Genomic DNA, 27,790 nt, shown 5'->3' on the forward strand with positions numbered 1-27,790 from the left:
CCTGGACAGCTGCGAGATGACACGGACCATCTGAGTTCCCTCCCCGAACAAACCCGTCCACAGATGCACCCCTGGGACCCACCCGCCGGCTGTGGGGATGCTAGTGACAAAACGACCAGTCCCCAGCCATGCGGGGGGACTCCTAAAGTCCAAGGACAGGTGGACACCCAGGGTTCCAAGCCCCACCGTCCTGGAGGCCTCTGAGGAGGCCCCACGCTGGTCCTGCCCATCCACACCTGGCCTGGGCCTGCGGCGCACCTGTCACTCACACCTGCACTCACATCTGTCTCCCTCATGGCCACTCACGCCTGGACTCACACCTGTCACCCTGACCGTAGCCCTGCCCAGATGACCCTGGACGTTGTGCCTCTAGGAGATCTGAGAGGCCCCAAATGCCAGGGCCTCCATGCTGCTCTGTGGGCACTGGGACAGCAGGCTTGTCTCCGGAGGGATGCTGCCCGCCTCGCGACACCGGAGTAAGAGGCAGTGGTCCGTGGTGATGAGGGGGGAACAGTGAGGCCCTGGACTCACGGGTTGTGGGTCTCAGAAGGGGACCCTCAGGAGCCGTGAGGAGTGGCCTGGGGGGGGGACAGGAAGGGGAGGGGCCCCAGGAGGGTGGGCTCCTGGGTGGCTGATACCTCCTCCTGGGTCTGTAGCGGCTGCTGCACGTCCTGGGCTTCCGTCCCCATCCTGGGGGCCCGGGTCAGGTGCCGCCTTCCCTCCCACAGCGGGCCGGCAGAGGGTTCTCTACCCCTCACAGAGCCGGAGCTCCCCGCCCCCAGGGCCAAATCCACGGGTCCTGCCGTTCCCTGGGCCAGGCTGACCTGCCCCTCTGGCCTTCCCCACACATTGACCTGGGGTTGGGTCCTCATCAGGACCCCAGAAGTTTGCCTGGTCCGGGGGCCACTCAGGAAGATGTGGGGCAAAGGTCAGAGTGGAGGTGGGGCGGCCCCGTGGGCTCCATCTGTGTGGCAGGACAGAGGCTACTGGTCGAGCGGCTGGGGGATCTGAGCCCGTGGCAGGTCTGAGTGTCTCTGTGGCAGGTTCTGTGACGACGTAGCGTGGATGACCGTGCGCGGCCCGGCCTCTACTGGCAGGCGACCTGGAAGGCTGTCAGCCCCCTGCTGCTGCCGACCACCTTTGTGGCCTACATTGCCCTCCTGGCCAGCTCACCCCGGGCTGCGAGGCCTGGAACCCCCAACATGTAGGTCTCTGGGTGGGGGTCCGGGAGCACCGGGGCCACCTCAGACCCGGCCTGGCCCTTCCCTGGCACCTCCGGGGCCCAGGGGACCCTCACGGTGGACATTCGTGCCCTAAGGGCCACGTGGGCTGCTTGTGCTTTGAGACCCCAGATCCCCAGATCCCCGATGTCCCCGGGGGCAACGGTGCCAATTCCAGTGACCTTGGGCAAGGGCCTCCGTCGGTGGCGGGAGGACAGGAGCAGTTTCCAGACTCCGGTGACTTCGCAGGTGCCTGAAGCCCCTCCCACAGGGACGTGGCTTCAGGCCACACTTGCCCAGCGCCGCGGGATGGGCTCTGCAAACGCCCAGCCGGGCCGCAGACTAGAAACCGCCGCCGAGCCGGTCAGAGCGTGAGCCGCGTGGGCCCGCCGACCTGCCGGCTGTCTGGTGGCTCCGAGCTGCCCCTCGCCTGGAGTGCTGAAGCAGCTGCTTTCAAACTCTCCCCAGAAAGGAGCTGCCCCTGAGGACCAGGACGAATGGCGCCACGTTTCTCAAAGAGCTTCTCGTGGCTGTTGTTGTCCTGTTCGCCACAGTGCCTCAGCTTGGGTGGCGGCACTGCCCCCCTTACGGGGGGAGCGCAGCGTCTGACGATGCCCAGCGGATCAGACCCGGCAGCCCCTAGGGGTGTGCAGAGTGGCTGCCTCCAGAACCCGACGCCCCAGATCCCAGGCCTGTCTCAGAGCCAAAACCCTACGAGAGGCTCCGCCAAGCCCCGGGGCTTCCGCTGCCCGAGTCCCCGCTGCCCCAGGGAGCGGGCCCCGGCCGTGGGCCTTTTCCATCCACCCACCCTGGGTGCTTCGTCTCGGGAAGAGATGGGACGAAGCTGCCCCACACAACTCAGCCCCTGTGGCCGAGCGTCCGCCTCGCTGCGTCCGGGAGTGGAGGTGGGGGGGACCTGCCCCCTGTCCGATGCCCACCTCGGGGCCTCGTGTCCTGCAGCACAGCTCCCCTCGGGCAGGAGCAGGCCTGCCCGGGCTGGGTGCAGGCCACCTGCGCGCTCCTGTCCTCCCTGCCTGCACTGTGGGTCCCGCTGGCCCCGCTGCTCACCCGGCACAGACAGAAGCGGCAGCACAGGCGTCCGAAGCTGCACGGCGGTGGGGGGGGGGGGCGGCCGAGGGCGGGGCCGGGGTGGCAGGGGGGGGCCCTGCCTGTGCCGGAGCCCGACCACGCCAGCAGACACCCGCCTGACCCGAGGCCCGCGGTTGTTGCTCCCGACGCCGTCGCGCCCTCCAGACCAGCTCGCGGCACAGCCCAGCGCCGACACTGCAGTCCACGCGCTTCCCCAGATGGGGGACAGCCCGCCGTCTGCCTCCTGGGCCCTGCGGCGGGCCAGGCGCTGTACCCGGCGACTCCACGGGCAAACAACTGGGGTGCCGACAGCCAGGCCAGCGGTAGGGGGGCATCTGGGAAGGCCCAGCCACACCCCACAGCCGAGGGGTCTCGTGCCACGCGAGCTTGGGAACCTGCAGGCAGGGCCGGTCTCCAAGGAAAAGCAGACTGCGTTCTCTGCCATGAGGCCCTGCCCCATAGAAGTCCTTTTCTTTACCTAGAGCCCTGGAGTCACGGGGAGGGGCTGGTGTGCTGCACGTGATGGGGAATCTCGGGGGTGTGGGTCCGTCTCGACCGACGTTCGGGCCACCCAATGCAGAGACTCGTCACAGAAGCACGGCCCATCCTGCTCTCAAAGGCCAGGGAGCTGCGGCGGGAAAGCCAGCAGCGAGGCCGCCTCTTCCCAGGCGTGGCTCAGAAGCCCTGCCTTTATTCTTAGAGACTTTCTCAGTCGAATGTGTCAGGAATGATCAAAAAGGCCGATTACCACGCAGGTTTCGACTGTCTCCAGGGGAAGCCGTCCTCACTCATGCCCGGTCCTTCCTTCAGACAAGACCTGCCCATTCTCGAGCCCACTCACCTCCCCCCGCCCTCCTCCGACAGCCAGGGGTCGGCTCTACGGCGCTGGGCACTGGGTACACGGGCTTGCTTCCAGCCCCCAGCCCCGTGGCCTCACTCAAGGAGACCGTGTGTGTCCTTGTATCCTGCTGGGAACACGTCCCGCTAAGCTCCAGTCCCAGGCGGGGCCAACGCTGTCCGTGGTCCTGAACCACCCCCAGCTGACAAGTGCCACGGTGTGGCCAGGCATGCGTGAGGGGGCCCTCCTCGCCCCCGGCAGCCCAGACCCCAGCAAACAGAAGCACGTGCACTACAGCCCACCCAAAAGGAGCTGAGTATTAACGCGGGGCTAACCCAAGAGTGCCCCCAAAGAGAGTCCTAAGCCGCAGGGGGAGCCCGGGGCCCGCACGTTGCCCGCTCCGTGCCACGCTCCGTGCCTCGTGGCCCCTTCCTCCATCAAAAAGCCAACACAGCCGCGAGTCTTCTTCAACCTCCCTCCTCCACGTTCAGGGACCCTGGGCTTCCAGTGGGTCCGCCCAGGGGATCCGGGATCACGTCCCGGCTTCAGGTTAGCTGATTAGTTACAAACTCCACCTGCACCTGTAACGCCCCTTTGCCACGTCCAGTGACGTGGATTCTGGGGTTAGGGTGTGGCGTCTTTGGGGGTCATTATTCTCCCGCCAGCGCCTGGGGGACTCTGAGCTGCCAGGTCTGGGAAGCCCTCTGCTCTACAGCGAGCTTCACAGCTGAGCGTCCCGTGGCTGGGCCAGCACACACCAGGGCTATGGCGGTGAGGGGAGCAGAGCCGTGGGGCTCAGGGCCCCCGGGCATCGTCTGTGCCCTGCTTTCACTCCTGCCCCTCGTGCCTTTCACACCTTGGCTTCTCTGGCTGTGCACACATCTCGGGGCACGGGAGTCAGAGGCTCCTTCACCTGCAGTTCAGACCTAGGGAAGCCCAAGAAACTAGATGTTTTTTCTTTGCTTCTCAGCATTTTATTATTTTCATGTTTCACCCTGAGGAGACTCGGTAGTCTGCGTGGTGATTTAAAACAATAGATAAATCAGAGTGAGGTCTTACTCAGTTGCGCCTGACCAGAGCACACGCCCTTCCCAAGGGTTTTACGCTTTAGTAAAATACAAGTGACTTTGAGTAAAACTGGGACAAAATGCATGTGGTAGACAAGGTTCTAGAGGCATGGAGAAGGCAGAAAACTGAGCCACGACTGACCTGCTTCTGGAAATGCCAGAAACAGGTCCAGGGGCGCTGGGAGCCCGTGGTGGCCGGTGGCGGGTCAGTGGGGTGCAGCTGTGGGGTCCAGGTCACCTCCCCCTGCATGGGGAACTCTCTGCTTTGGGCAGCAGGTCAGTCCTTCCCAGCAGGGGCACCGCCAGGCCGGCAGCAGGTGGGTGGGGTCAGTCCCGCACTGATTATTTATGATGCGCTTGTGGACTTGGGTCCATCATAAACGCTCGGTCACTCGGACGCTGCAGCAGTGGCAGTGAACGGGCAACAGCCATAAACCCCGGCAGGCGGCCTGCACTCACGCTCAGCTGACCTGGGCTGCGTTAGCACCGAGCCCGTCCAAGGTACGCTTGACGGCACCTGCCACATCATGTGGACCCATCAGGGCCATCCTGGAAGGAAGCCTCGGGAACTGCTCAAGGTCATCAAAATGCCGCTTTCCAGCCTCCGTGTCGTCCCCGGGCACAGGGCGGAGAGCCGGCCCCCAGGTCACCCCCCGAGCTGCCCCTCCTGCTGTGAGCCCCACGGGGCTCTGAAGGGCGCAGCCTCAGTGCAGACAGAGCAGGGCAGGCCCGGGCGCTGGCTTCTCCAGGTGGAGGCGCCTCACGGGGACCTGAGGCCGGCTGGACGCGGAGGCGGGGACGCTGACGGGCTGCTGCGAGGGGGCCCGCTCTCACACAAGCCCCCCGGCACCTCAGATCCTCCTGGTGTCGGCCGAGCCGTGTCCCTGCAGCCTCGCCCTTACCCACCTCCTGAGCCCTGACCCTGACGCTGGACCCAGCCAGCCTCTGTCAGCTCCACCCCGGGGGGGTCACGGCATGGAAGACAGCCCCCAGACCAGCCTCCAACTTCCCTGCCCCCCAGCAGCACCAATACCACCTGGAAATAATTTGATTCACATTCCCAGACCTGCTGGGCCGGAAACGTGTGTGTGTGTGTGGGTGGCATCTGTGTGGTCCACCCCCCAGGGGATCACGGAGGCAGCACCTGTGTGGTCTACCCCCCCCCCCAGGGGACCAGGGGTGGCATCTGTGTGGTTCAACCCCACACCAGGGAGCCCAGGTTGAAATCTGCCCCTTGCCTCCAAGCCCCTGGGCTCCCTGGACAAGCTCTCTGGGGCACTTGGCCATGGCCAGTCAGGGGCTGACCACCGTTCTCCCCGGGTCCTCCACACGGCCCCCCGAGGCACAACCCTTGACCTTGAGCAGAGCCCCATATGCCCCGGCAGTGCAGGGAGGCCCCCGTGCATAAGGAAGACTCCCGTAGAGGCCTTACCCTCGGGGACCCGAGCAGCTCCCCCCACTTCCGGGAGGCCCCGTTCCCAGGCCTATCGTGCTCTTCCCCAGGCGCTGTGCCCGAGTCCGGCTAACCGGATGTGACAGCACGTGACCAAAGGAGCCCCACAGCGGTCAGCACGCAGGCCACCCAGATGACAGAGGGGGGCAGACGGGGTGGACAGCCAGGGACTGCCTGCCTTAGCACGCCCACCTGCCCAGGTCCAGCACGCGGCGACAGGCGAGGAGACAAGCACTCTGGGGGAGGGATGGCGCCAGACTGGGACCCCCGTGTGCACGGCCCTCGCTGCTCACTCCACAGAGCCCGCGGGAAGGAGGGGAATCCCACGGTCCACTGAGAAGGTAACGGGCAGAGGAGAAACATGCTCAGGAGGAATCCCGATGTCCTGGACCTCAGACCTTTCTTGTCCGTCCTCTCCCACGTGTCCACGGAGCTTGGCCAGAGCTGGCTGCAGCAGTGGCGGGTGCTGGGCCGGGCCCCATGGGAGCACCCTCTCTGAGCCACCCGCCCCTCCCTCCACATCCCCCGCACCAGGAAGCCCCCTCCAGGCCGAGAACCCATGTGGCTCTCGCACCCCAACAGGTGCACGTGTTTGTAATTACAGAACACAGACCTCACTAGTACGCGTTTTAATACAAACTCAGAGAACAGTCATAAGCTGTGAAACCAATCAGCAAAGGCTCCTTTCACTGGGGTGACAGGGCGGGGGGGCAGGAGGGGGTGCAGGAGTGCAATCAGGACGACCTGGGCCGTGTGCTGAGAGGGGACCAGCGGGGAGGGCCCAGAGATGGGGGCGCGGGCGGGTGCAGAGCGTAAGGACAGGCGGGCTCGGAAGCAGGGGCGGGGCCGGGTGGAACCAGGCCTCAAACAGCTGACCGGGCCCTTGGCTTCTGGGGAAAGCGCCACGGGGCGTGAACCGCAGATGCAGCCGGCAGAGGCACCCGGGGCAGGCACTGCTCCCGAGGTGGGTGTGAACGGCTGGGCTGGGCACTGACTGCACAGGTCAGCAGGAAGGAGCCCACGCCCACCACTCAGCCCCACGTGCCACCCCGTGCCCTCGCTCCAGACCGGGGCAGCCCCTGCAGCGAGGGGAAGGGGGCGACAAAGGGCCCCCCAGCCCCGTCCAGATGCCTGCCGCCCGATGCCCGGCTCTCCCACCTGCCGCTTCCCGGTGGTCAGCGGCTGGAGAACGGACCCCGTCACGGGAAGGCCACGGCGCGCGGGCCCTGCTTCCCTGAGGACTTGGGGGCTGCCCCCTCCCACCGGGCTCCGGAGCCCAGCCCAGCCCAGTCTGTGAGCAGGGCTGCCGTCAGTCCAAGATGGTCTTAAAGTCTGCGGTCAGGGCCGGGTCGGCTGCTGCCTCCAGGGCGGCCAGAGTGGCCCTCGGGAGCCGCCGGCACAGTCGGGCTCTGGCTACAAGGCAGCGACTGAAGTCAGGCCACCAAACCCCCACCTACGCCCCGGAGAAACCAGAGGCCGCCCTTCCCCGGGGCCCGCAGGCACTTACACTGCCAAGCACCCTGCGTGCAGGCGGGATTGGGGTGGCCACCTCAGGAGGGGCAAGCACCCACCCCTGCCGGGGGCACGGGGACTGTCCGGCAGAGGCCCGAGGGGGATCTGGGTCGGGGGTGCGAGGAAGGACACGCGGGTGGGGGGCTGCAGGGGAGACGGAGGACGAGGACCCGGGGCGGGGTGGAGAGGTGGCGAGACCCGGGTGGTCATGCCAGGCCCCTGGACGAGGGAGGGGGCCTGTAACCCTCGGGGCACCCGCACCCTCACCTGGGGGCTCTGAGACCCGCCCACCTGCCCCTCAGACACGGAGGGGCCCCAGCACCGGAGCGCAGGGCCCGCACCTCACGAAGGGGCGCCTGGCACTCCACCCGCGCCTACCTGTCCGCAGCGCCCCCAGAAGACAGCTGTAGGTGACGCGGTGACGAGCTAGCTTGAGCAGAAAGGCGTGCAGGCAGAGCCACTGCGCGGCCTCGGAAGGAAACGGGCCGGAGGCGCCCTTGGCCCCCAGTGACATCCCTGGGGGACACGAGGAGAGGCTGAGGCTCCGCTGGCCCCGCCGCAGCGTTCCTCCCTGGGGATACCAGGGGCCCCAGATGGTACCCTCCTGGCGGGGTCCCTCCAGGCTGATGGCATGAGTGAGGTCTTGGGGGCGGCGGGGGGGGAGACTGGCCACTTCATTTCAGGGGCCACCCGACACGAGCACCAAGGAATTCTGAAAACTGAGACGTTTTCTTCAACTTCTCCAAGAAACCTCCACAAACAGACGTGACGAAGAGCAAAGTCTGTTACACCCAGGACCTCAGAGACACGCACGGCCTGAACCTCAGACAGATCGGGAACGCCCAGGACGAGGCCGGAGGTGCAGACACAGGGGCTGCAGTGCGAGCGTTCAGGTGGGGACGCCCCCGAGGAGGCCGGGCCAAGGAGCGGTGAAGCCAAAGCCGTCGGGCGCGCGGCTGCCGTGGGTGCCCCTCGCTGAGGTGGGCAGGGGTGGCCCGGGGCCTCCTGCGGACCCTGGCCTGGACTGACGCAAGCGCCCAGAGCCCCAGGGGAGGAGGGCCACCAGCTGGCCCCCAAGCACCACGTCACTCTCCAGTCACGTGGCAGAGGGTGGCGAGCTGCTAGCAGGTTAAAGGCGCCCCGACGCCCCATCTCCGCCGTGGCTGCTGGAGAGGCAGGTGCTGCAGTGGCTGCAGGACACGGGGGACCCGGGACGGGCACAGGACGGAGCGTGTGGGCGTGACCCCGATGCCCAGCGCCCCGGGCGACCCCTCGGCCCGCCAGCCATGCCCTGGTCGCCTGTGCACACCTGCGTTCCTGGCTCTCAGGAGGGCGTGGCAGCGGGACGAGGTGTCAGAGATGACCCGGAGGAAAAACGAGGGGTTCCTCCCGACTGGCTGATTAAACGGGAGCTGCAGCACACACGCGTGGAACCTGGGGATGTCAGCTCTGTCAGGGCCCAGCCTCCCCAGGCTGCCTGGGGCAGGGCTCCCTGGAAACCATGGGCGGCAAGCCTGGCTCTGGGTCCCCGAGGCCAGCCGGCGCGGTGAGTGAAGGACGGGGTCCGCCTCCCCAAGGTGGACAAGAGCGGACTCCACGATCACCTGCCCGGCCCTGGTTCTTGGAGGGGGACCGCAGAGCCACCCGAGGGCAGGGAACGTTCCGGAAGGGGCTGGAATGATCGGGAGCCGCATCCCGCCGTCCCTTCCGGGGGCGCCTGAGTGTTCGGGACCACACACGCCTCCTGTGCGCTGACTGGCCCTCTGCTCGCCTACCCGCCCCTGCCCCGCGGCCACCCTCCTCCCGCCAGCCCCTCCCGCCGCGGGGACTCGGGCCGCCCCGGCCGCTCGGGCCTCCCAGCACCATCTGGTGCCCGGGAGCAGCGCCTCCAGAGCTGCCGCGGGCTCCGCGGAGAGGCGGTTCCGCCGCGGAGACGCACCCGCTGCTTCCTCACGGACCCGGGGGCAGCGCGCTCCCCGGGGCGGGGCCGTCGCCTCCCTCGCGGAGCAGCTACCCGTGGACCCACCTGTAGGCCTGCAGCAGGAATATCTTGTAAACATTTGTGAAAACTGTCTCAAGACTGTTCACCTGGAGTCATAAGAAAAAGCAATGTTGGCGATACCTCTGGTGTTTGAGTTTGTCTTTTGCTTTATTGCCCCATCAAACGGAACGAAAAAAAGGACCATCTCAGTAAGAATCCATCAGTCTCTCCCGTGAAACCCGCCAGGTCCTCACTGGGGCCCCTCAGCAGCTGCGGTGGAGTCAGGCCTGCGGGAAGGACAAGGGGGAGAGCCCAGCCTGGCTGGACGACGGCCTGGGCCCCGCGGCTCCAGCGCTGAGGCCACAGCGGTCCTGGGCCCTACAGCCTGTGAGGAGGGGCCCGGGCGAGGATGGCAGGGCAGCCACGCGGCAGGGTGAGGGCCGGGGGCCCTGGACACACACACGCACACTCACCCACACAGTGCACACCTGCACACACAGGCACAGGCACGCATACCCACACACTACACACCTGCACATAATCGCAGGCACACTCGTTCACACACACGTGAACCTGAGAGTGCACACGTATGTGATGCCTGATGCGCCCCCACACACGTGCACGCGCCCGCACACGGGAACAGACACACGTGCCCCCCCAGGATCTGCGCCGCGCGCGCAGACCTTCCGGTGGCGTCGGCTGCCCTCCGCTCTGCAGCCCCAGCCGCCCACGGGCAACCCGCACACCTGCAGGTCCAGGAAGAGCCCTTGGCACTTCAGCCGCAAGACCGCCGAGAGTTTGCGACGCATGTTCCTCCCAGGCTTGAAGCCCTGGTTGAAGGTGAGGCTCGCTCTGATCGAGGTCCCGGCGTAACTGCGAGACAGCGTGGGGTTCGTGGAAACACGTGTGTCCACTTCACACTCTGACCGCCACACACGTCCAGCCCATCAGCTGCGCTGGGCCGGAATGGGCGCCAGTCCCCCAAACGGTCACAGCTTCACGGGGAGCCAGACAACCTGGTGGACAGTTCATGACTGACCGGTGTGGTCGGTGCCCGGACACGAGAGGGGGCGGCGGGAGCAGCAGACGGACGCGTGGAACCGCGCGTGGAACGCGTCTGCACTTGCGTCTTCCCGGGAGCACCCCAGAAAGAGGACCAAGTGCAGCCCTGAGGGCTCCAGCAGAACCGCGTTACCAGCGCAGGACGGGGCACGCCCATCCACCACCGTCTTGACACCTGCGCTTTTTATTCATGAGAAAGCACAGGTTCCTGTGTCCACGTGCATCGCGAGTCTCTCTGCGCAAAGCCTGAGGTTGGGCTGTGTGCTCTCAGGCTCAGTGTGGGGGAGGTGGGGGGACGGGCTCTCAGGGGCCGAACTGCATCCCCCACACTCACAGGCTGAAGCCCCGACCCCCGAGACCGTCTGGGGATAAGGCCTTTAAGACGGTGATTAAGGCAAAATGGAATCATAAAGGTGGGGCCCTAATCCCATGGGACTGGTGCCCCAAGAGGAGACACCGAGGGGCTGAACACAGAGGGTGACCGTGTGGGGCCTTGGGGAGCAGATGCGTCCACATGCACTCACAGGAGAGGCCCCAGGAGAAACCGGCCTGTGACAGCTGGACCTCAGCTTCCAGCCTCCAGGACCGAGAGAAAGGAAAGGTCCGTGGTGTTTTTTGCGGCAGCCTGAGCTGACCGAGGCAGGGACCCAAGACTCTGTGTACAGAGCAGGCCACACGCACGGCAGCCCTGCTCCCCGACGGGCCAGAGGTGACCACGAATCCTGGTGCCCAGTGAGACCACGGGGACCCTTGTCTGGCAGGTCCTGGAAGCTCTGGTTCAGATCCACACGCTTCCCGGCGGAACACGCTGTGTCCCCGAGTCTGCCACGCGATTTCCTTTTATCAAAAACGCCCAGAAGGTACTTCCCTGGTGGTCCAGTGGTAAAGAATCTGCCTTTCAATGCAGGGGACGCAGGTTCGATCCCTGGTTGGGGAACTAAGATCCCACATGCTGCGGGGCGACTAAGCCCGTGCGCCGCAACTACTGAGCTCGCGCGCCTCGACGAGAGAGCCCGCATGCCGCAAACTACGGAGCCCACGTGCCCTGGAGCCCGTACGCCACAACTAGAGAGAGAAAAACTCGCACACCACAACTAGAGAAGCGTGCACGCCGCAACGAAAGATCCCGCGTGCCGCAACCAAAAGCGCCCAGAAAACGCCTCCCCCAGAGAGTCCATCCCCTAGTGCCCGCCGCTGGCCTCTGACCCCCCTGCCACGCGGGGGGACGCGCAGAGCTGCGCGGCGCAGCGCTCACCTGGAGTGGTCACAGCGCACCTCCAGGGTGCGGGTGTCCAGCAGTAAACCACACCAGGGGAACAGGCAGTGCGCCGGCAGCTGCAGGGGGGCCGCGCCGCCCAGGCCACCGTCCTCCACGGGGAAGTTCACCACCGTCTTCTGCAGGTTCGCCAGGCAGCCATACTCGGGCACGCCGCGGACCAGGGCCCTGCAGCAGGGGGGCACGTCAGCCACCGGGCAGAGGGCACGCCACCCGCGGGTCTCGGAGGCATAGGTCAGCGTCACCTAACAGCCCGGCGAGGCGGGCGGGGACTGGAGGGCTGGGACCATGAGCCCGCGAGGAAGGCCGGACACAGCCCTGCTCTGGCCTCCAGGCTTCTGCGCAAACAAGTACCAACGATTAGAGGTCAGGGTGGACAGGCCAGCAAGGGCAGAGGCAGGCAGCGGGAAAGGGGAGCATGGAAGGCCCAAGAGCCAGTCCTGAAGGACGAGCACACGCCGGGATGGCCCTCCAGGTAAGACAGGTGGGCGACTGAGCTGACGGGTCGGCTGGGACCCGGGAGACACGGGGCTCGGAGGGCAGGCAGAGTCCAAGGGACGGGTCCTCTCTGTGACGGCCAGCCGATGTGTCCACCTGGCGAGGCTGCGGTCCCCAGGTGTGCACACTCGAGTCTGCGTTAAGACCAGGGGATCTGTAGGTGGGGCTGACACCTGCAACCAGCCGGCTTCAAAGGCGGACACTTCCCAGAGTGGGGCGGGCTCACCCATCGGGGAAGGGCCCTGAGAGCCAAACAGGGGTGTCCTGACTGCGGGGGTCGCCCACTGACTGCAGCCCCAGCACCTGCGCTTCCTGCCACCCGCCCCCGGGTTTCAAACCTGCCCAGCCAGCCCCACCATCACGCAAGCCAGCTCCTTTGCAGCAAGTCTCCTGGACGTGTGCCTGTCTGCTGCGCCCCCTGGTGGGACCCTACGGACACGCTCAGAGCTACCTCCCTGCCCAGCCCAACGACCACAGAGCAGCGCCGCTCCCAGAACTTCCCATGACAGAGGCGACGACCTCTGCACTGTCCCTTCTGGTGGCCACTGGACACGTGTGGCCACTGAGCTCTCCAACTGTGGCCGGTACCCATGCGGACCCGTGTGCAACACGGGTTTACATTTGCAGTGTCCTGTGACGGGGCCGCCATAGGGAGCCCCAGAGCATCACAGCGGGCGGACTCTACAGGCTTCAAGCTGGGGTACCCCGCAGGCAGACATGGGATCCGTGGCTGCTGTCCAGGTGGGTTTCTCCAAAGGCAGCCCAGCGACCAAAGTGTCAGGCTCGGGGATGGCTTGAGGGCTCAGTTTTGAACTTTCTCCTCCCTTGGAAAACCACGCTTTGAAACAAGCCCCCAGACTCCCGGGACAGATGGGGCACTGTGGCCGCAGCCCGAAGGGTCCCAGGTGCCGGGTTTGCTTTGGGCACCAAACCCATGCGATCCCCACGCCTGGTAACCCCTCCTCCTTGACACGTCTGAATTCCCCGCTCTCGCAGACGCTCTCCGCGGGGAAGCCACAGGTGAGCCGTGCAGGCCTTCCCTCTTCCGTCCCCTGTGGTGCGGAGCGCACAGCCTCTGCTCCGTCCACCACAGTGCATCATGGGCGCAGAACCTCCAAGGAACCTCTGCAGACCCAGCCCTGCTGCCTGAGCTCCTGCAGTGGCACCTGCGTCCTGACGGCCACGCCAGCAACAGGAGGAAGTGACGGCACTCTGGGCTCTCAGAGCCGCGGGACCACACCGTGTGACACTCCCCAGAGATGTGACGTGTGGGGAGCACGGACGTTCGCACACAGGTCCCACCGTCGTACGTGGGCCAAAACGCGCCTGCAGAGACACACGCGTGGGGGCCCTTACCTGAGGAAGGCTTTGGCTCGTGGGAGGTGAGGGGTGACCAGCAGGAAGTCGTCCACGAAGCGCAGGAGAACCCTGGACACGGATTGACCCCGAGATGAGGGGGACCCTGAACGCACTGCTTTACGCCCACAGGCAGCGTCCTCCCACAGGAGCCAACGCTGAAAATTTAATGTCTGTGTTCCCGTGGACACGGGTAAAGCGACCTTCTCCACAGAATCGAACCGAAGACTCTGGCTTCTGTGGGATTCGGCTCCAGCTACGAATGCCGAGCAGGGGCCCTGCAGCTGGGCCGGAAGCACACGAGCTTGGCGCGGGTCCGAAGCCCCGGCCACACAGAAGGCCACGTTTCCTCCCCACTTGAGGCCTGCTGACCACCTCCTGTGCGCCGTTATGAGAAGAAAGGGTGAGGCCCGGCCTACATCCAGGACCAAAAGTACGAACAGGCCCCCAGCAAGGCAACGCCCGCCCACAGAAGGTCCGTACCCGTCCCGCTGGATTCCGGGGAAGAGCTCGTTCTCCATGTCTCCGTAGCAGAAGCTGCAGAGCAGGGTGGACAGGATGGAGCCCTGGGGGACCCCCTGACACTGGACGTAGGACCTGGGGGGCAGGACGCGCTTAGAAGGTGGGCCAGCCACGGTGGGCCTCCTGCTTACGTCGTAAACACATGCACAGACGTGGAGCACAGACGCACATGCACACGTGTGTCCACGCCGCACCCGCCTGGGGGGACATGAATCAAGATTTATCACGCTCCCCCGCGAGGCCCTGCCACGCCTAGGTCACACGTGGCACGACCCCTCTCCACGAAGGTCACAGCGGGTGGTGGTGCCCCTGGGGAGGAGCCAGGGGTCACAGGCGTGGCCTTTCCGGTGGAGAAAGTCCTCTTCCCACCCGGTACCATTTACACGCACGTGCAGACGTGTTCCCTTGGTCAAAATTCGCCCCGTTGTGCAGTTGGCACGTGTGCCTCCCCAGGGTGTACGTGTTTTTTTATATTTTAACATGATTATCTTTCAGTAAGTGCTGTAATTACTGAGAATATAATAATAATGAAAATACACCCTTTAACTAGAAAGCTTCCTGAGCGTGGCCCACGGTTAACGACCTCCGAGAAGGCCCCGCGGTCCAGGCTGACCTCTAACGGCCGTGGCCGTGAGCCCGAACCCCCGGGGCCGCTGCTCTCCTCGGTCGCACACGGGGTCCCGCTCAGGCACTCGCCCAGGCCGGTTTGGCTCCGCACACGTTAAAGAAGTTATCTGCCGGCTTCTGAACGCAAGGACTTCCCACAACCGTGGGAGCCTTGCTCTGTCACCCGGCCGCACGGCCGCAGTGCCTGTCCGCGGCCGGTAAGGGGGAGCCGCGGGTCCGGACTCACCTGCCCCCGATCCTGACCACGTGGTTGTGGACCAGGCGTAGGAAGAGCTTGAAGAGGCTGCCGCCGGCCTCGTTCAGGGAGCAGCTCTGCGAAGGCAGGCAGGCGTTCACCAGCGTGGATGCCGCCCTGGGCCAGCCGGCGGGCCAGCCGGACGGCTCACGGTGGGGGCCCCGGACCCAAAGGAAGGCGTCTGGTGTCTGGGAGCCTCACATCGTGGCAGGGTCGCCCCGAGACTATCGTGCACAAAGCACGGGGACCGCGAGGGCCGACCCGCTGCTGGCAAACCTGGCTTTGGGACACTCTGCTCACACGAGGCAACAGGTCGCTCGATGGGTAGCTCGAGGCGGGTGTACGGGGCAAGCCCTCTCTTGTCCTCCTAGAGGGAGGGGGCTCGCCTTCGTGTGACCTCGAGGCCAAACTGCGAGCGAAGATGTACGGCAAATCTCAGAAGAGCCGCGGGCAGGCGGCAGAGGGTGCGTGAGGCCCAGAAGAGGGAAAATGTGGCCAAAGGTGGCTGCAAGTCTCTGCCAGCCACAGAGGGTGTGAGCAAGCACCCGCACTGACCTGCTCGATGACCACGGCGTCCCTCAGTGAGCCCGCTGCCTGCAGGCGCTCCACGAACTGTCTCATGTAAGGCTGGAGGTCCGTGAAGGTGGACACCTGCTGGCCGGGAAGGCGGGGTGAGGCGAGCGGACGCCCCCCTCCCCAAGCCCCGATAGCAAGGGCACACTCAGAACGGGGAACAGAGCCTGGGAGGCTCCGCCCTGCAGCTTCTGTGGTGCCCCTGCCATGGCCGCTACGACCAGGGATGAGATGCAGAGCACGGCCGCCTGGAGATGCTGGGGAGGCGGGATGCAGGCGGGCTGGGGTCTCAGTCCTCGGGGTGCATCCCACCCTCACCCCGACTTCTCCCCAAGGCCTGTATCCACCGTGGGAGGTGGAGCCCGAGCAGAAAGTGGGGGCTCTGAGGCTGAAGATGCTGGGGTTCAGAGCCACGAAGTAGCTGGGACTGAGGGGCAGTTCCCGGGGGAGGGGCTGCAGAGAAAACACCCTGAGCAGCAGGCGCCCCTGGAGCCACGCCGAGTGGGGCTGAGGGAGCCCAGCCCCTCCGAGGGGACCACACTGGGGAAGGGCCGAGTGAGGGAGACCAGGCACCACTGTCTAGAATGGACCCCCGCCGAACTAAGGTCACGGCTCCACCGCTGCCAGGAAAACACCACCCACTCCGGAGAAAAGCTCGCAAAACCCTTGTGTTAAAACCCCTATTTACAAAGTGTGGCACACTGGGAAAAAATTCCAGAAGCTATAGAATAGGCCTGTGTGACCAAAACCACCCACAAACCAGCAGAAACAGACACGACAGAAACCTGCCTGCAGGCGAGCTGGTATCACTCAAGATAACACTGCTAACAAAACAAAGATGGAGGATGTAACCAGAGCCCTGGAATCTGTGAGAAAATTCACATGGATTTCTAACACTGAAAAACAGGCTGGCTAAAATTAAAAATTTCATAAATGGGTTTAAAATCAGAGACAGAAAAGAGCAGGTGAGTGAACCAGAAAACAGGTCTATAAACGCGCAGATTCCAGCAGAGACGGAACATGTTAAAGCAGCAGCGCAAAAATTAACTCAGAACAGGCCCTGGACTGAACGCCGCAGCTCGAGCGAGAAACATTCCAAAGGAGCATCAGGGTCAGGCAGCCGGGCAGGCGCGCCGCTCGAGCACAACACGGCTTCAGCCCCGCCCCGCGGATACGCTGGAGCCCGCAAAACAAAAGCGTCTGTCTGTGGAGACTCCACTTGCAAAAGAAAAGGCGAGACAGGCGAGAAGGCGCCTGGGAGCCCACAGCTGCCCAAGGACTTGTCCCCAGAGCGTGGGAAGGTCCCCTAAGATGGATGACCAAGGAGACAGCCTGGCAGCACCGGGGAGATGGGATGGGCACCCCATGAGAGGACACAACCACGTGGCCGGTACGCAAGGTGCCCAGAACCGGATCTCCCCAGACCGAGTCCCACAGACAGGACCGCGCTGCGCCACCGGGCGGCCGGGCTGCAAGCTGCAGCCCTGGTCCCTCGGTACCGCCAATACCGCCGCCAGGGCCCCCTGCAGCGCCTGCAGCCGCGCTGGAACCTCTTGGGCAACATCGCCTAAAACTACACAAGCCTGGAATCCGCCCACGGCAACGAGGACTTTGTTTCCCAAACGGCACATCCTGGGGATGCTGGCAGCGGCCGCACTCACGTCCAAAGAGGAACCGGCAAACGCCCACCCAGCGGAAGGCGAAACCTCACCGCGCACGGTGACCGCGGACAGAACACGGAGACGCTGCTCTGGGCGGCTGGACCCCAGACGCGGCGGAAACCGGACAGGAGGGCAGAGTTTCCCTGATTTCACATTACAGAGTTAGAGACAAGCGAGCATGTCGCCGTGCTCGGGGTAGGAGAGGTGCCCCCGGGGGCGGGAGGGAGTCCCGCGGGCGCTGCTGTTCTGGGCCGTGAAGCGGAGAAGACGTCATCCCTGTCCACAAACCCAAGATCCTGCGTCGCACACTCAGGACTCGCAAACCATGCTCACCAGCGCCTTGTGCTGGGGTCTTCACACGCGCCTTTTCCAAGAACTTCTGGGGGAATTCCGCCCCCCCCCCACGCCTCCAGTACACACGCTGTTTCGGCCGGGGTGGGGTGGGGAGGTGGTCCAAAAGCCTTCCCGACAAGCGCTAGGAAACCCCCCACCTGATGGCCTCGGGCTCAACCGAATGCCCTTGTCCCCTCCCAGCCCTGCCTGGGCCGGAGGCCCCAGGTGGCTGCGGCGAGGGGCTGCCCTTCCACCCTCAACCCACTGCGCCCACACGGACATCAGCGCGGCCCAGGAGTCCCGGGCGAGGCGCCCTGTGGCACCTCCCCGCCCATGGAGCACACGCGGCCCTGCTGCGTGGCCGCTGGGACACCACGGAAACACGCGTGGCTCTGCTGCCACCAGGGTCCCTCCTCTCTGATCAGCCCGCTGTGTAGTCGGGGCCCTGCAGCTGTGAAGGGGCAGCGGGAGGACAGTAACCGACGGGAACACCAAGAGTGAAGATGACGACCGCGCGTGCGCATGCGCGGGGGTGGGGGGGTGGGGGGTGGGGGAGGAGGGCCTGCCGCGCACGCCCACGCCCACGCCCACCACCACCACGCCCACCACGCCCACCACCACCACCACGGCGCATGCCCCTCCCGCAGACCGCGCCTCCCGCAGCCCACGCCCCCCACCACCCAACGCACGCTTCCCGCAGAGCGCGCTCCCCAGCACCGAACACACCCCAGGTGGGGCTTACGTGTCTCTTGAAGGACTTCCGCACGTGTCCGCGGGCAGTCCTCTGGACCACGGCATACTGGCGCACGCAGTACGAGTTCTCATGAGGCCGGATCACGTTGGCTATCACCTCCGCCAGCCTGTCCTGGGGGAGCGCGTCGTACGCCCCCGCCACGTCCACCTACATGGGAACCGAAGTGCCTGAGGACGCGCTCACCTGGTCCCCGAGTTCCCGGTCCCTCTGGTTCTGACCTGCGGTCAGCAAACCCTGGGGTGAATCGTACACCAGGGGACTGGGGAGACCCTGGCCCCCCCCACACTGTCCCGTCCCCGCCCCCCACGCCCGCTCCCCACGGGGCTCTCGCTGATACCCACTTCCCCCGGACTCTAAGCACCCTCGGGGCGGGTCTTCGCCCCTCTCTCTGAGCTGCAAGCTGATGACCAGGGTACCAGGGCACCCGGCGCTGGGGTGTGAGCAGGTGTCTCCTTCCCTGAAGGAGCTCCCGTGGAGTTGGGGTGCAGTCACAGAGTCCACTCCACAGGGGAAGGCACAAAGCCTCGGCCCCGGGGAGCCAGACACCCCCAAATGGAGATGGGGTTCCCTGCCCTCCCGCGCACAGAAGAATCTGTGGGACGCGGACACGGCTCCACCAAGGGGTGACTCGTTCTGGCAAACACGGGACTGCAAAAGGCTGGCCACTGCCCACACTGGCGGGGGCCCGAGGCGAGGGGTCACCCGCAGGGCCGGTTCCCTTGGTGGGGGGCGGGAATCGGGCGCCCACCTTGACGAAGTAGAGCGGGGCCACCGGGCCCCGGGCCCGCAGGGGCAGCACGAAGGCCTGCCAGGCCCTGTAAATGTCGTCCATGCCCAGCACGGAGGCCCCCAGAAGGCCGGGGCGCCTCAGCCGCTCGTAGTTTAGCACGGCGAACAGGGTCTTGACCTGGGAGGTGAGATGCTGGACCTGCAGGCCCAGCCCAGGACGACCAGTGTCACCAGAGGGGCCCCAGACCAAGGGGATGTGGGGTCAGACAGCCCCCGGGACGAGAGGCAGGCCCCCGCGCTGTGCCGCCGCCGCCGCCACCCCCGCCTACCCCGCCTCCCTCGGACCGCAGAAGGGCCAGATGGCTGCCCCCCCACGCCCACCCCAGACCCCAGGGTCTCCCCAGGACCCGTCCTGGGGTCACGGACGCCACGTGTGGGAAAAGGCAAGTAGCCACACCCTTGGTCCCCTCTACTTACCTGGTCCCCCCCACCCAGCGAAGAGGGGTGCTGCCTCCTGGGGGCCCCACCTCCTAGGGGACCCCAGCCCACTGGGCGAGCACTTTGTCTTCGCTCATGGACCAAACCCCCATCAGCAGCGACAGCTTCTCTTTCTCACTAACGGTAGAATCCCCCCAAATCCCCCCCAAATCCTACAGGGAGGCGCATGGAAGGGGGCAGAGCTGCTGGTGAGGCAGAGGTGCCGTGGCGGGGAGAGCAGTCACGGGGGCTCACCATGGGGGTGAGGTCCTACGGGGGTCCTCGGGACCCTGGCAGGCTGGTGACAGCTAGCGCATGGTCCCTCTGCCCCGGAGAGCACACCGTGCCCACCCCCGGAGGATTGCAGGGGCCAGGGGCACAGAGGGTTCCCAGAGCCCATCCAGCACCTCACAGGACTGGCCTTCCCGGGAGCTCCTTCTCTGGGCCCGGGAACCCCCATCCACGGCACCCCACCATTCCACGGCCTCACTGGGGCTGCCAGCCCCCCGAGACCCTGACTACAACCACCAGGCCTGGGGTTCAAATGCACTTTGCCTAAAAGCGGCACAAGCGGCGACCTTCCTGTCTCTGTGCGACCTCCCGGCTCCCACGACGTCGCCCATGTTCACGATGGGCCGCAGCCCGCTGGGCTTGGGGACGAAGCGGAGCTTGGACGTCGGCAGAGCCGGCCTGTCCTCCTGGAGTCGCCTGACATCTGCCTCGGATAGCTCGCGGAGCTGCACGCGCTCTAAGTGTTGTCTGAAACAGAGGTGCCCGTGGGAAGCCGGGGCGGGCAAGCATGGCAGCCGCCAGTGCCCGTGAAGCCGGCAGAACCCATGCCCAGCACCCCAGACTTGCGGCGTGGCCGGGCGTCAGCTGGAGGCCCCTCCTCGGCAGGGCCGGGACACCCAGTTCCCGGTGGACAGAGCCCCGGCTGGTGTAGGCCGGGACCCATGGGCCAGAGAGCCCGCCCTCCTCTATACAGAATGGGCAGGGAGTGCTCGGCGCGGCCCCGAGGAACAGAAATGTCTCCCCATGGGCCTGCTAGCTCCTTGTTACCTGTGACCTTCAGCCTTTACCCCAAAACCACCCACAGGGAGGGCCTGGGTGGCCCCTGCCTCCTGGCCGCTGGGGTGAGGATGCTCCCTGGGCTGGTGGCCCCAGGGGTGAAGCGTGGTTCCAAGCACAGCCCCTCATGGGATTCAAACACCCACCAGGCAGGGGTCGGGCCCCATGGGCCCCACAAGGACAGCCTAAACGGCCGCTTTGGGTCACGTGGCGTGAAATACTTAAATGGGGCGCCTTCGCTCAAGACCACGATCAAGACGTCCAGAGCCTCCCCCCACCAGACACAGGAGGACACGGGCCCCAGCACGTGCGCTCAGGGACCCCGGCCCGGCTCCCTCCACAGACGTCCTAACGCAGGGCATGGCTCTGGCGCAAATGCTGAGCTCTCTGACACTGGGAGCCTCGCCAGGCCCAGCCCGTGTCTTTCGGGCTGTCACCCCATCCATCCTGGCTGGTTCCTATCCAGCTGACACCTGCCCAGTCTTTCCAAATGGACATAAGACAGTCAGTGAGCAGCTGAGACAAAGCTCATGGCCGCCCCACGGCCATCCAGCCCCCGGGAGGCCTGCTTCACGGCAACGCCTCTGCCCCAGACGCGCCCCACTGCATGGCGTCAAATAGGCGGGTCTGTCATCTGTGTCATCCTCCGTTCTGTGCGGATTAAACAGCACCGGGCCCATGTGCCGGGGGAAGTAAGCGGCCCGCCCGTACTGCTTCAGTCCAGACAGACTCCCAGACCCCACAGGCCATCCAGCCCAAGCCCCCGGCCTTCAGGTAGGAAGGGGCTTGCAGGAGTCCGTGACGGGGGCGGGGTCCCTGGAGGGGCTGGCCGAGGAGCCCTGGGCAGGGAGAGGCCGTGGTTCCCCATGGCCGTACCTGATGCCGACGCTCTGCAGCTGACTCCAGACGCGCTTCCGGAAGAAGAAGAGCCGGTTCTTCTGGAACGTGGTCTCCGTGACATAGAAGAACGCCCTGAGCACCTCGACCACGTACGCACCCATCAGCCAGCACAGGAACCTGGCCAGGACGGCCTCGCGCAGACGGTGCTCGGCGGCCGGGACGCAGCGAGCCCCTGGGAGGAGAGAGGCCGGTGCTCACCCCGCGTGCTGCCTGAGCGGCCCCTCGGGCCTGGACGGCTGCACGTGCGGCCCACGGGCCGTGACTCGGAGCCTCGGGCAGAGGAGAACGCGGGTATCTCAGCAACGACGCTTCCCCCATTGCATGTTAAAGTGACTGTTGGATCACCGGGCTTTGATAAAAAACGTCTTTAAGTTAGTTTCACCTTTCCTTTTTTACTTTCTTATTGGGGCTACGGAAAATCTGAAATGTATGTAGCTCACGTTAGGTTTCTACTGGGCGGCGATGACGTGGAACCTCATCATCTGTCCCCTTTACACACAGGCTGGAGGAAGCAGAGACTGCTCTCCACACGGGGGACGTGCAGTTGAGGCTGGCGTGCATCGCCCCCGGGGGGCAAGAGCCAGAAACACCTGGGCTTTTCCAGGCTGAACACCGCGGGCAAGCAGACACAGCCACACACCAGGGATGCCCGACACCGCGGGGCTCCGGACCCAGCCGCGGGCCAAGGTGAGCGCGCTCCCCTGCGGTCCTCTGCGTTTTACTCTGTGCACTCGGAAACGTCTCCAGCAGAGGTGCGTCTCGAGAGCTGTCACCAGGCTGCCAGGGGGGCCTCACTGCGGACAGAGCCAGGGCTTCACCACCCGTAACCGGCATGAAAGAAACACAGAGGAGAAGAAGGGGCCCCAGAGGCAGGTCTGGGGCAGGACAATGAACAGTGAGCAAGGAGAAGAGAAGGGGGATGAAGCTACATAAACATCGACTGTAGAAACGGTACCAGCAGCATCTAACTTGGGACACCACTGGGTTAGTGGAGGGAACAGCTCAAGTGTGATCTGGTCCCAACACGCAAGGCCCTTACACGGTTCCCAAGGTAACCAACCACCCAGGGAGGGTAAGTGGAGAATACAGAGCTAACACTGGAAGCAAACCCAACGCACGCACACCCACGTGAGAAAATGCACGTCAGGAAACGAGGAATAACAACGCGGAAGAGGGGGCCAAAGTGCAAGGTGAAAACGGCATCCACACTCGCCTATCATCACAGGAAATGAAAAAAAATCACTCCCGGTAAGTGGTAAAGACTGTCAGAATGGATTGAAAATAAACGGAAAACGTCAGCTCAGGGCTTCCCTGGTGGCGCAGCGGTTGAGAGTCCGCCTGCCGATGCGGGGGACGCGGGTTCGTGCCCCGGTCCGGGAAGATCCCACGTGCCGCGGAGCGGCTGCGCCCGTGAGCCATGGCCGCTGAGCCTGCGCGTCCGGAGCCTGTGCTCCGCAACGGGAGAGGCCACAGCAGTGAGAGGCCCGCGTACCGCAAAAAAAAAAAAAAAAAAGAAAAGTCAGCTCAGTGCTGTTGTTAAGACACTTAAACCACGTATCCTCATAGGATACGAACAGGTTGAAGATAAAAACTAAATAATGAAAAACGACACAAGCAGGAAATACTAACCAACGGGAAGGCGGGTAAACACACTTTATGGTAAAAAGAGCCACTAAACATTCACAGGGAAGATTAAGTCTAAAATGTGCCGGCAGCTAACAACCCACCGTGCAGACCATCGGGCAAGCAGGAAAGGACACGCCCACGCCCTGGGGCCGTGTACCCTCAGCGTCGCGGCATCCGGAAAGACACACATTTTGCACGGCACCCGACGTGGTGACCACAGCACCAACCCCGGCCTGCAAACACACGGGAACCATTAGTGCTAACGCCACACACGAGACCAAGCCAGTCTCCGCGGGCTCCAGGCCACCGCGGTCCTACGCACCCGCACGTGGCTGAGTCAGAAATCAACAGTAAAAGGCAATTTAAAACTGCCACACGTTCGGAAAATAAAACATAATCGTCCAAAGAACTCCAAGATCAACGGAGCCATCACAGTAGAAACAGAAAACACCGAAAAGCGGCCGATCGAAACACGGGGCAGCTACTGCGGGGCTAGGGAAATGCACAGCCGGGGAGGGAGTCGGAGGGGCGGCAGGTGACTGAGGAGGAGAGAGGTGGGGAAATTAGGAGCGGCCGACACCCCGCTGAGACGCCAGAGCCACGCCTCAGGTCCATGGGGCTCAGGGGCGGGAGGGGGAACGCTCCCACCCGCAGCTCAGGAAAAGCAACCGTGGTCGGATGTAGGCGGACAGGATGGGCCAACCAGAAGCTAAGGCAGCGAGCAGGAATCCTTCTGGTGATGTCTCTAGTGACACGTGGCCCCAGATGTGGACAGCCCGGTTGTCTGGCCTCCGGGGCTGGGGATCAGGGAGCTGACAGGTATCAGTGGGCAGCATGGCAGGCACGACAATGGCCTCAACGGAGGCAGAGGAGGCTGGCGCTGTGGACGGAGTGCCTGGCCGGCACGGAGGAAGGGCAGCATTCCGGCAGGAGAGGGTGGAAGAGGCGACCTCGGAGAGCCGCAGCTCAGAGCAGCATTTATTCAGCCAGCGGGCAGAAGGCGTGGCCGAGGCCATGGAAAGGAGCAAATGACCAGGGGCATAGCTCAGGTGAGCAAGGGCCCAGTCGCCTGGGAAAACACCACCTCCTCAGTGCCTGCAGCTCGAGGGGCACGGGGACCCCATCTGAAATCGGGGCCAGAGCACAGAACTCAGAGCCTCCTTCCACAGAGCAGGCTGGGGCCCCACGAGCACAGAGGCGTCAGGTGAGGGCCTGGGCTCCCGAGCCCACCTTCTGGAGACTCATCCACGGCGTCCCACGTGCAGGGAGTCACGCAAGATGCCAAGTTTCTGGAGATCCGCTGTAGGACACCGAGCGTGCAGTACGCAGTACTGTGCTGTCCACTTCAACGTTGTTTAAGAGGGCAGGTCTCATGTTACGTTCCCACAATTGAAAAAACATTTTTTTAAACCAAGTTGCTGAAGGTCACCCTGACTGTCCGCGTCACCTGCCCCGGGGTCTCTTGGGGAGCCAGAAAGGGTGTGCCCCGGCTGCACCTGAGGCCACCACAGCCGCGATCTTTGGGGCCCCCACCCCGGGGACTGTCACACGCATGGGGGAGGTGGGGGGCAAACCTGGCTCTCACAGACGACTTCCTTCTAGAGGTCATGATCATCTCAGGAGCGTGGGGAGAGCAGGGAGGGTGCTGGGCCTTTCACTCCTGGCTCCGCCCTGCCAAGGAGGGTGCTGACCCAGGCGGGGCTGACAGTGGCTGGGCCGGAGGAAGCCCAACGTCAAACCCAGAACACCACAGTGGGAGGGACACGGCAGGCTCAGCTCCACAGAAAATATCCTGCCGGCGCCCACAGTGGCTGCCCACTGCCCTGAGACAGCGGTCGGCGTCCTGATGCTCCCCTTTGACCCCTGGTGACGCTGGGGCCTTGTTCAAGGACACGGTCTTTTCACTCCTCCCACCTGCCTGCCCCGACCTAGCAGAGGCACAATTAGAACTCGCATCCGGATCCGCGTGGGGGCTGACCAGATCCAGCGGGGAACCGAGGAGCCGCACCTCCCAACCCCATAAACGGGGTTCTGGGTCCAGCCCCCGTTTCTATCAGCGGGGCCACGCCAAGGCGATAAACCTTGACGTCAAAAAGGGTTACGAATGACCCGCAGACACGCCCACGGGACCTCCTGTTGACCTCCGTCTGTCGGCGCAGCCCTAGACCACGTGTCCCGCCTGCTCACCGCCCCTCCCCATCGCCCAGAACCTGCCTGAGCCCATGAACGTCCGGAGATTTATGCGAACTGGATGGGGGGAGAGGGGGACAGAGGCAGAGCACTCAGAGGGAGCAACCCGACAGCCACCAAGAAGCCCCCTGCCCCCCGAGCGAGGTACGGAGGAGGCCCTGCCGCACTCGAGGGCCCGAGGGCGGGGTCCTCACCTGGGCTCCCGCGCAGCCAGGCGCAGTCCTGCACCTTCATCTTCCAGGTCAGCTCCTGCGGTGAGAGCTTGCCGTGCTTCCCCAGAGAGAGGAGCTTCTTCACATTCCTCAGGAAGCGGCGCTCGTTGTGCCGGGAGCCCCAGAGGCCTGCGGGCACCAGCCGGCGAAGGCAGGCCCGCAGGAGGCCGTACACCTGCCAGGGGCTGCTGTGCTGGCGCAGCAGCTGGACCAGGCGGCGCGAGCCCGCGTCCCCCTCGGGGGTAGCGGCCGGCCTCTCCCCGGAGCGGGCGCCCACTCCAGGGCTCTCCCGATCGCCTGGCCCCGCTGGGGTGGTGGAGGCCGGCAGTGGGCAGTGCGCCCTGAGAAGTGCGCCGTAGGGGCACCGCACGTGGTTCTCAAGCAGCTCCCGAAACAGGGGCCTCATCCGCCAGTAGCGCGCGGGCAGGCGGCGAGTCCTGCGCGGAACCCCTGGTGGCCGGGGCTTAGAGCCCAGAAAGATGGTCTCCACGAGTCTCTGGGCCCCCGCCAGGCTGGGAGGCAGGCAGCAGAGCAGGAAGGAGCGGCGCAGCCGTTCTTTGCTACCCGAGCAGTAGAGGAACTGCTTGGTCTCAGCCCACGCTCGGGGACCGGGCTCGCCCTGGGGATGTGACGGCCGCCAGGATGGGGAGCGAACACCCCCCTCGCCGCCCACCAGCGGGAAGGGGCGACGGGTCCTGGGCACGTTGCCCTCCTGAGACTTGGCTTCCGCGGCGGCTCTGGTAGGTGTCATCACGCGGGGGTCGCTGTCGCTCCGCCCAGGCGCCCTGCGCAGGTGGGCCCCGGGCGCCTGCCCTTCGGTACCCCGCTCGGGCTCCAGGCCATGCCTGGGCTTCTTGGCTGGAGGCGGACGGCCCCCCGCGCCGCCCCGACGCCGCCTCGCGCCCTTGGCCGGCAGCTCCCGGGGTCCCCCCGCCTCCCCGTCGCCGCCATTCCCGGCCTGGCGCGTGAGTCCGAGGCCAGTCCGGGTTCCGCCCGCGCGTCGCGTGGGCCGCGCCGCGGCGGCGGTGCAGAGGTCATAGAGCGGCGGCCCGCACACCTGGTAGGCGCAGCTGGGGGGCACCAGCAGGTAGAGTGCGCAGCGCGCCAGCAGGTGGGTGAGCACGTCATCGCCCACGCGGCGCAGCAGCAGTCCCCACGCGCCGCTGCCGCGCAGCGTGTCCGTCACCGTGTTGGGCAGGTAGCTCCGCACGCTGGTCGTGAAGGCCACGGGCGGCCCGCCGCGGGCCCCGTCCAGCAGCGCGAAGCCGAAGGCCAGCACGTTTCTCGCGCCGCGCTCACAGAGCCTTTGCACGACCCTGGCCACCAGCTCCTTCAGGCAGGACACCTGCAGGGGAGGGCTCCTGAGTCGCTGGGGACGCAGGTACGTCCTTCCCCACCCCCTCCACCACCACCGCGGCGGGCCCGACCGGAGTCCCCGGAGGCAGCCCACCTGGCGGAAGGACGGGGCGGCAGGAGGCGGCTGCGCATCCCAGGGCACGCACACCAGGCACTGGGCCACGAGCGCGCGAAAGGCCACCGGGTCCCCGCGCCGCACGAGCCGCCGGTCCTCGGGCCCCAGGCGCCGCACGAAGGTGGCCAGCGGCAGAACCTGCCGGTAGCGGTCCCGCAGCAGGGCGCGCACCGCCCGGCACCTGGGCGCGCGCGGCATCTTCGGAGCAAGGGGGGTCCGCGCGGAGGAAGGGGCGGGGTCGGGAGGAGGAAGGGGCGGGGTCGCGGGAGCCCCGCAGCCCCGCCCTTAGTTCACCCTGCGGGCCGCGGGTGTGGCCCCAGAGGTGTTTGCGCCCAGGTGCCTCGAGAACCTGCTCCGACCGCGCAGCTGCTCCGCGCAGTGTCCCCACCCACACGCCGTGACCCCTCCCAGGGCGCAGGGGTCTTGCGAGGGTCGCACAGAGGAGAGGCTCTATGGTACCGAGGGAGGGGACCATAACGTGGGGTCCCTGGGGGACCTGGTGCATTCTGCGCCCCCGCGGAGCGGGTCCTTCTGGTGTGTTACTGTCTCACGTGGGCCGTGAACGGGCAGTGAGGGATGCTTTGGGGTCCAGCAGGGGCTCATGGCAGCGAATTTGTAATGATGTGCAAAGAAGAGAATGGACCACCGCCCCTGCCCCGCGGGCCTGGGGAAGCCAAGGCAGCAGGCGCACCCTGGACCTGGACCGGCACGCGGTGGGGCTCCTGGAGCTCTTTCCCGGCTCCGGCGGCTGGCAGTGGTCAGCAGGCAGCGGTCGGCGGGCAGTGGTCAGCAGGCAACAGCGGCACTTCCCCCACCGGCTTGGTCTCCCTGACCCCAGGCTGTAGTTTCTCTTTTTGAGTTCTTCTGTGATCCCCACCAAAACCAAAAATCCTCAAATCCGCTCCCTATGAATCACCCACCTGATGGGTTGGGCAAAGGAAGGGGAGAAGAGGAGCCGCAGCCTCCCTGGGGCACCACCTGCAGGCTCCTGGCACCTGCCATGGCCTCCCTCCATACCCAGAGCTGCCGTTCCCTCCGCAAGCACCAGGAGGAAGGTGAG

The 27,790-nt window shown here is 65.4% G+C and overlaps 1 protein-coding gene across 1 annotated transcript; it reads right to left on the reverse strand.

Annotated features, from left to right (window-relative positions):
* Nucleotides 1-6,296: 6,296 nt before the first annotated feature.
* TERT (telomerase reverse transcriptase) lies at nt 6,297-26,928 on the reverse strand. The gene is given in 17 exon segments (XM_067730318.1): nt 6,297-7,080; nt 7,558-7,842; nt 7,845-8,369; nt 8,489-8,613; nt 9,206-9,267; nt 9,907-10,033; nt 11,478-11,666; nt 13,353-13,424; nt 13,836-13,949; nt 14,728-14,813; nt 15,292-15,387; nt 18,046-18,204; nt 18,806-18,985; nt 19,842-20,022; nt 21,208-21,403; nt 25,242-26,604; nt 26,710-26,928. Coding segments are annotated over 17 exon segments (4,083 nt in total). The 3' UTR covers nt 6,297-6,976.
* Between the last annotated feature and the right edge of the window lie 862 nt (nt 26,929-27,790).

The sequence above is a fragment of the Pseudorca crassidens genome, chromosome 3 (assembly GCF_039906515.1).
Source record: "Pseudorca crassidens isolate mPseCra1 chromosome 3, mPseCra1.hap1, whole genome shotgun sequence".
Taxonomy (NCBI): Eukaryota; Metazoa; Chordata; class Mammalia; order Artiodactyla; family Delphinidae; genus Pseudorca; species Pseudorca crassidens.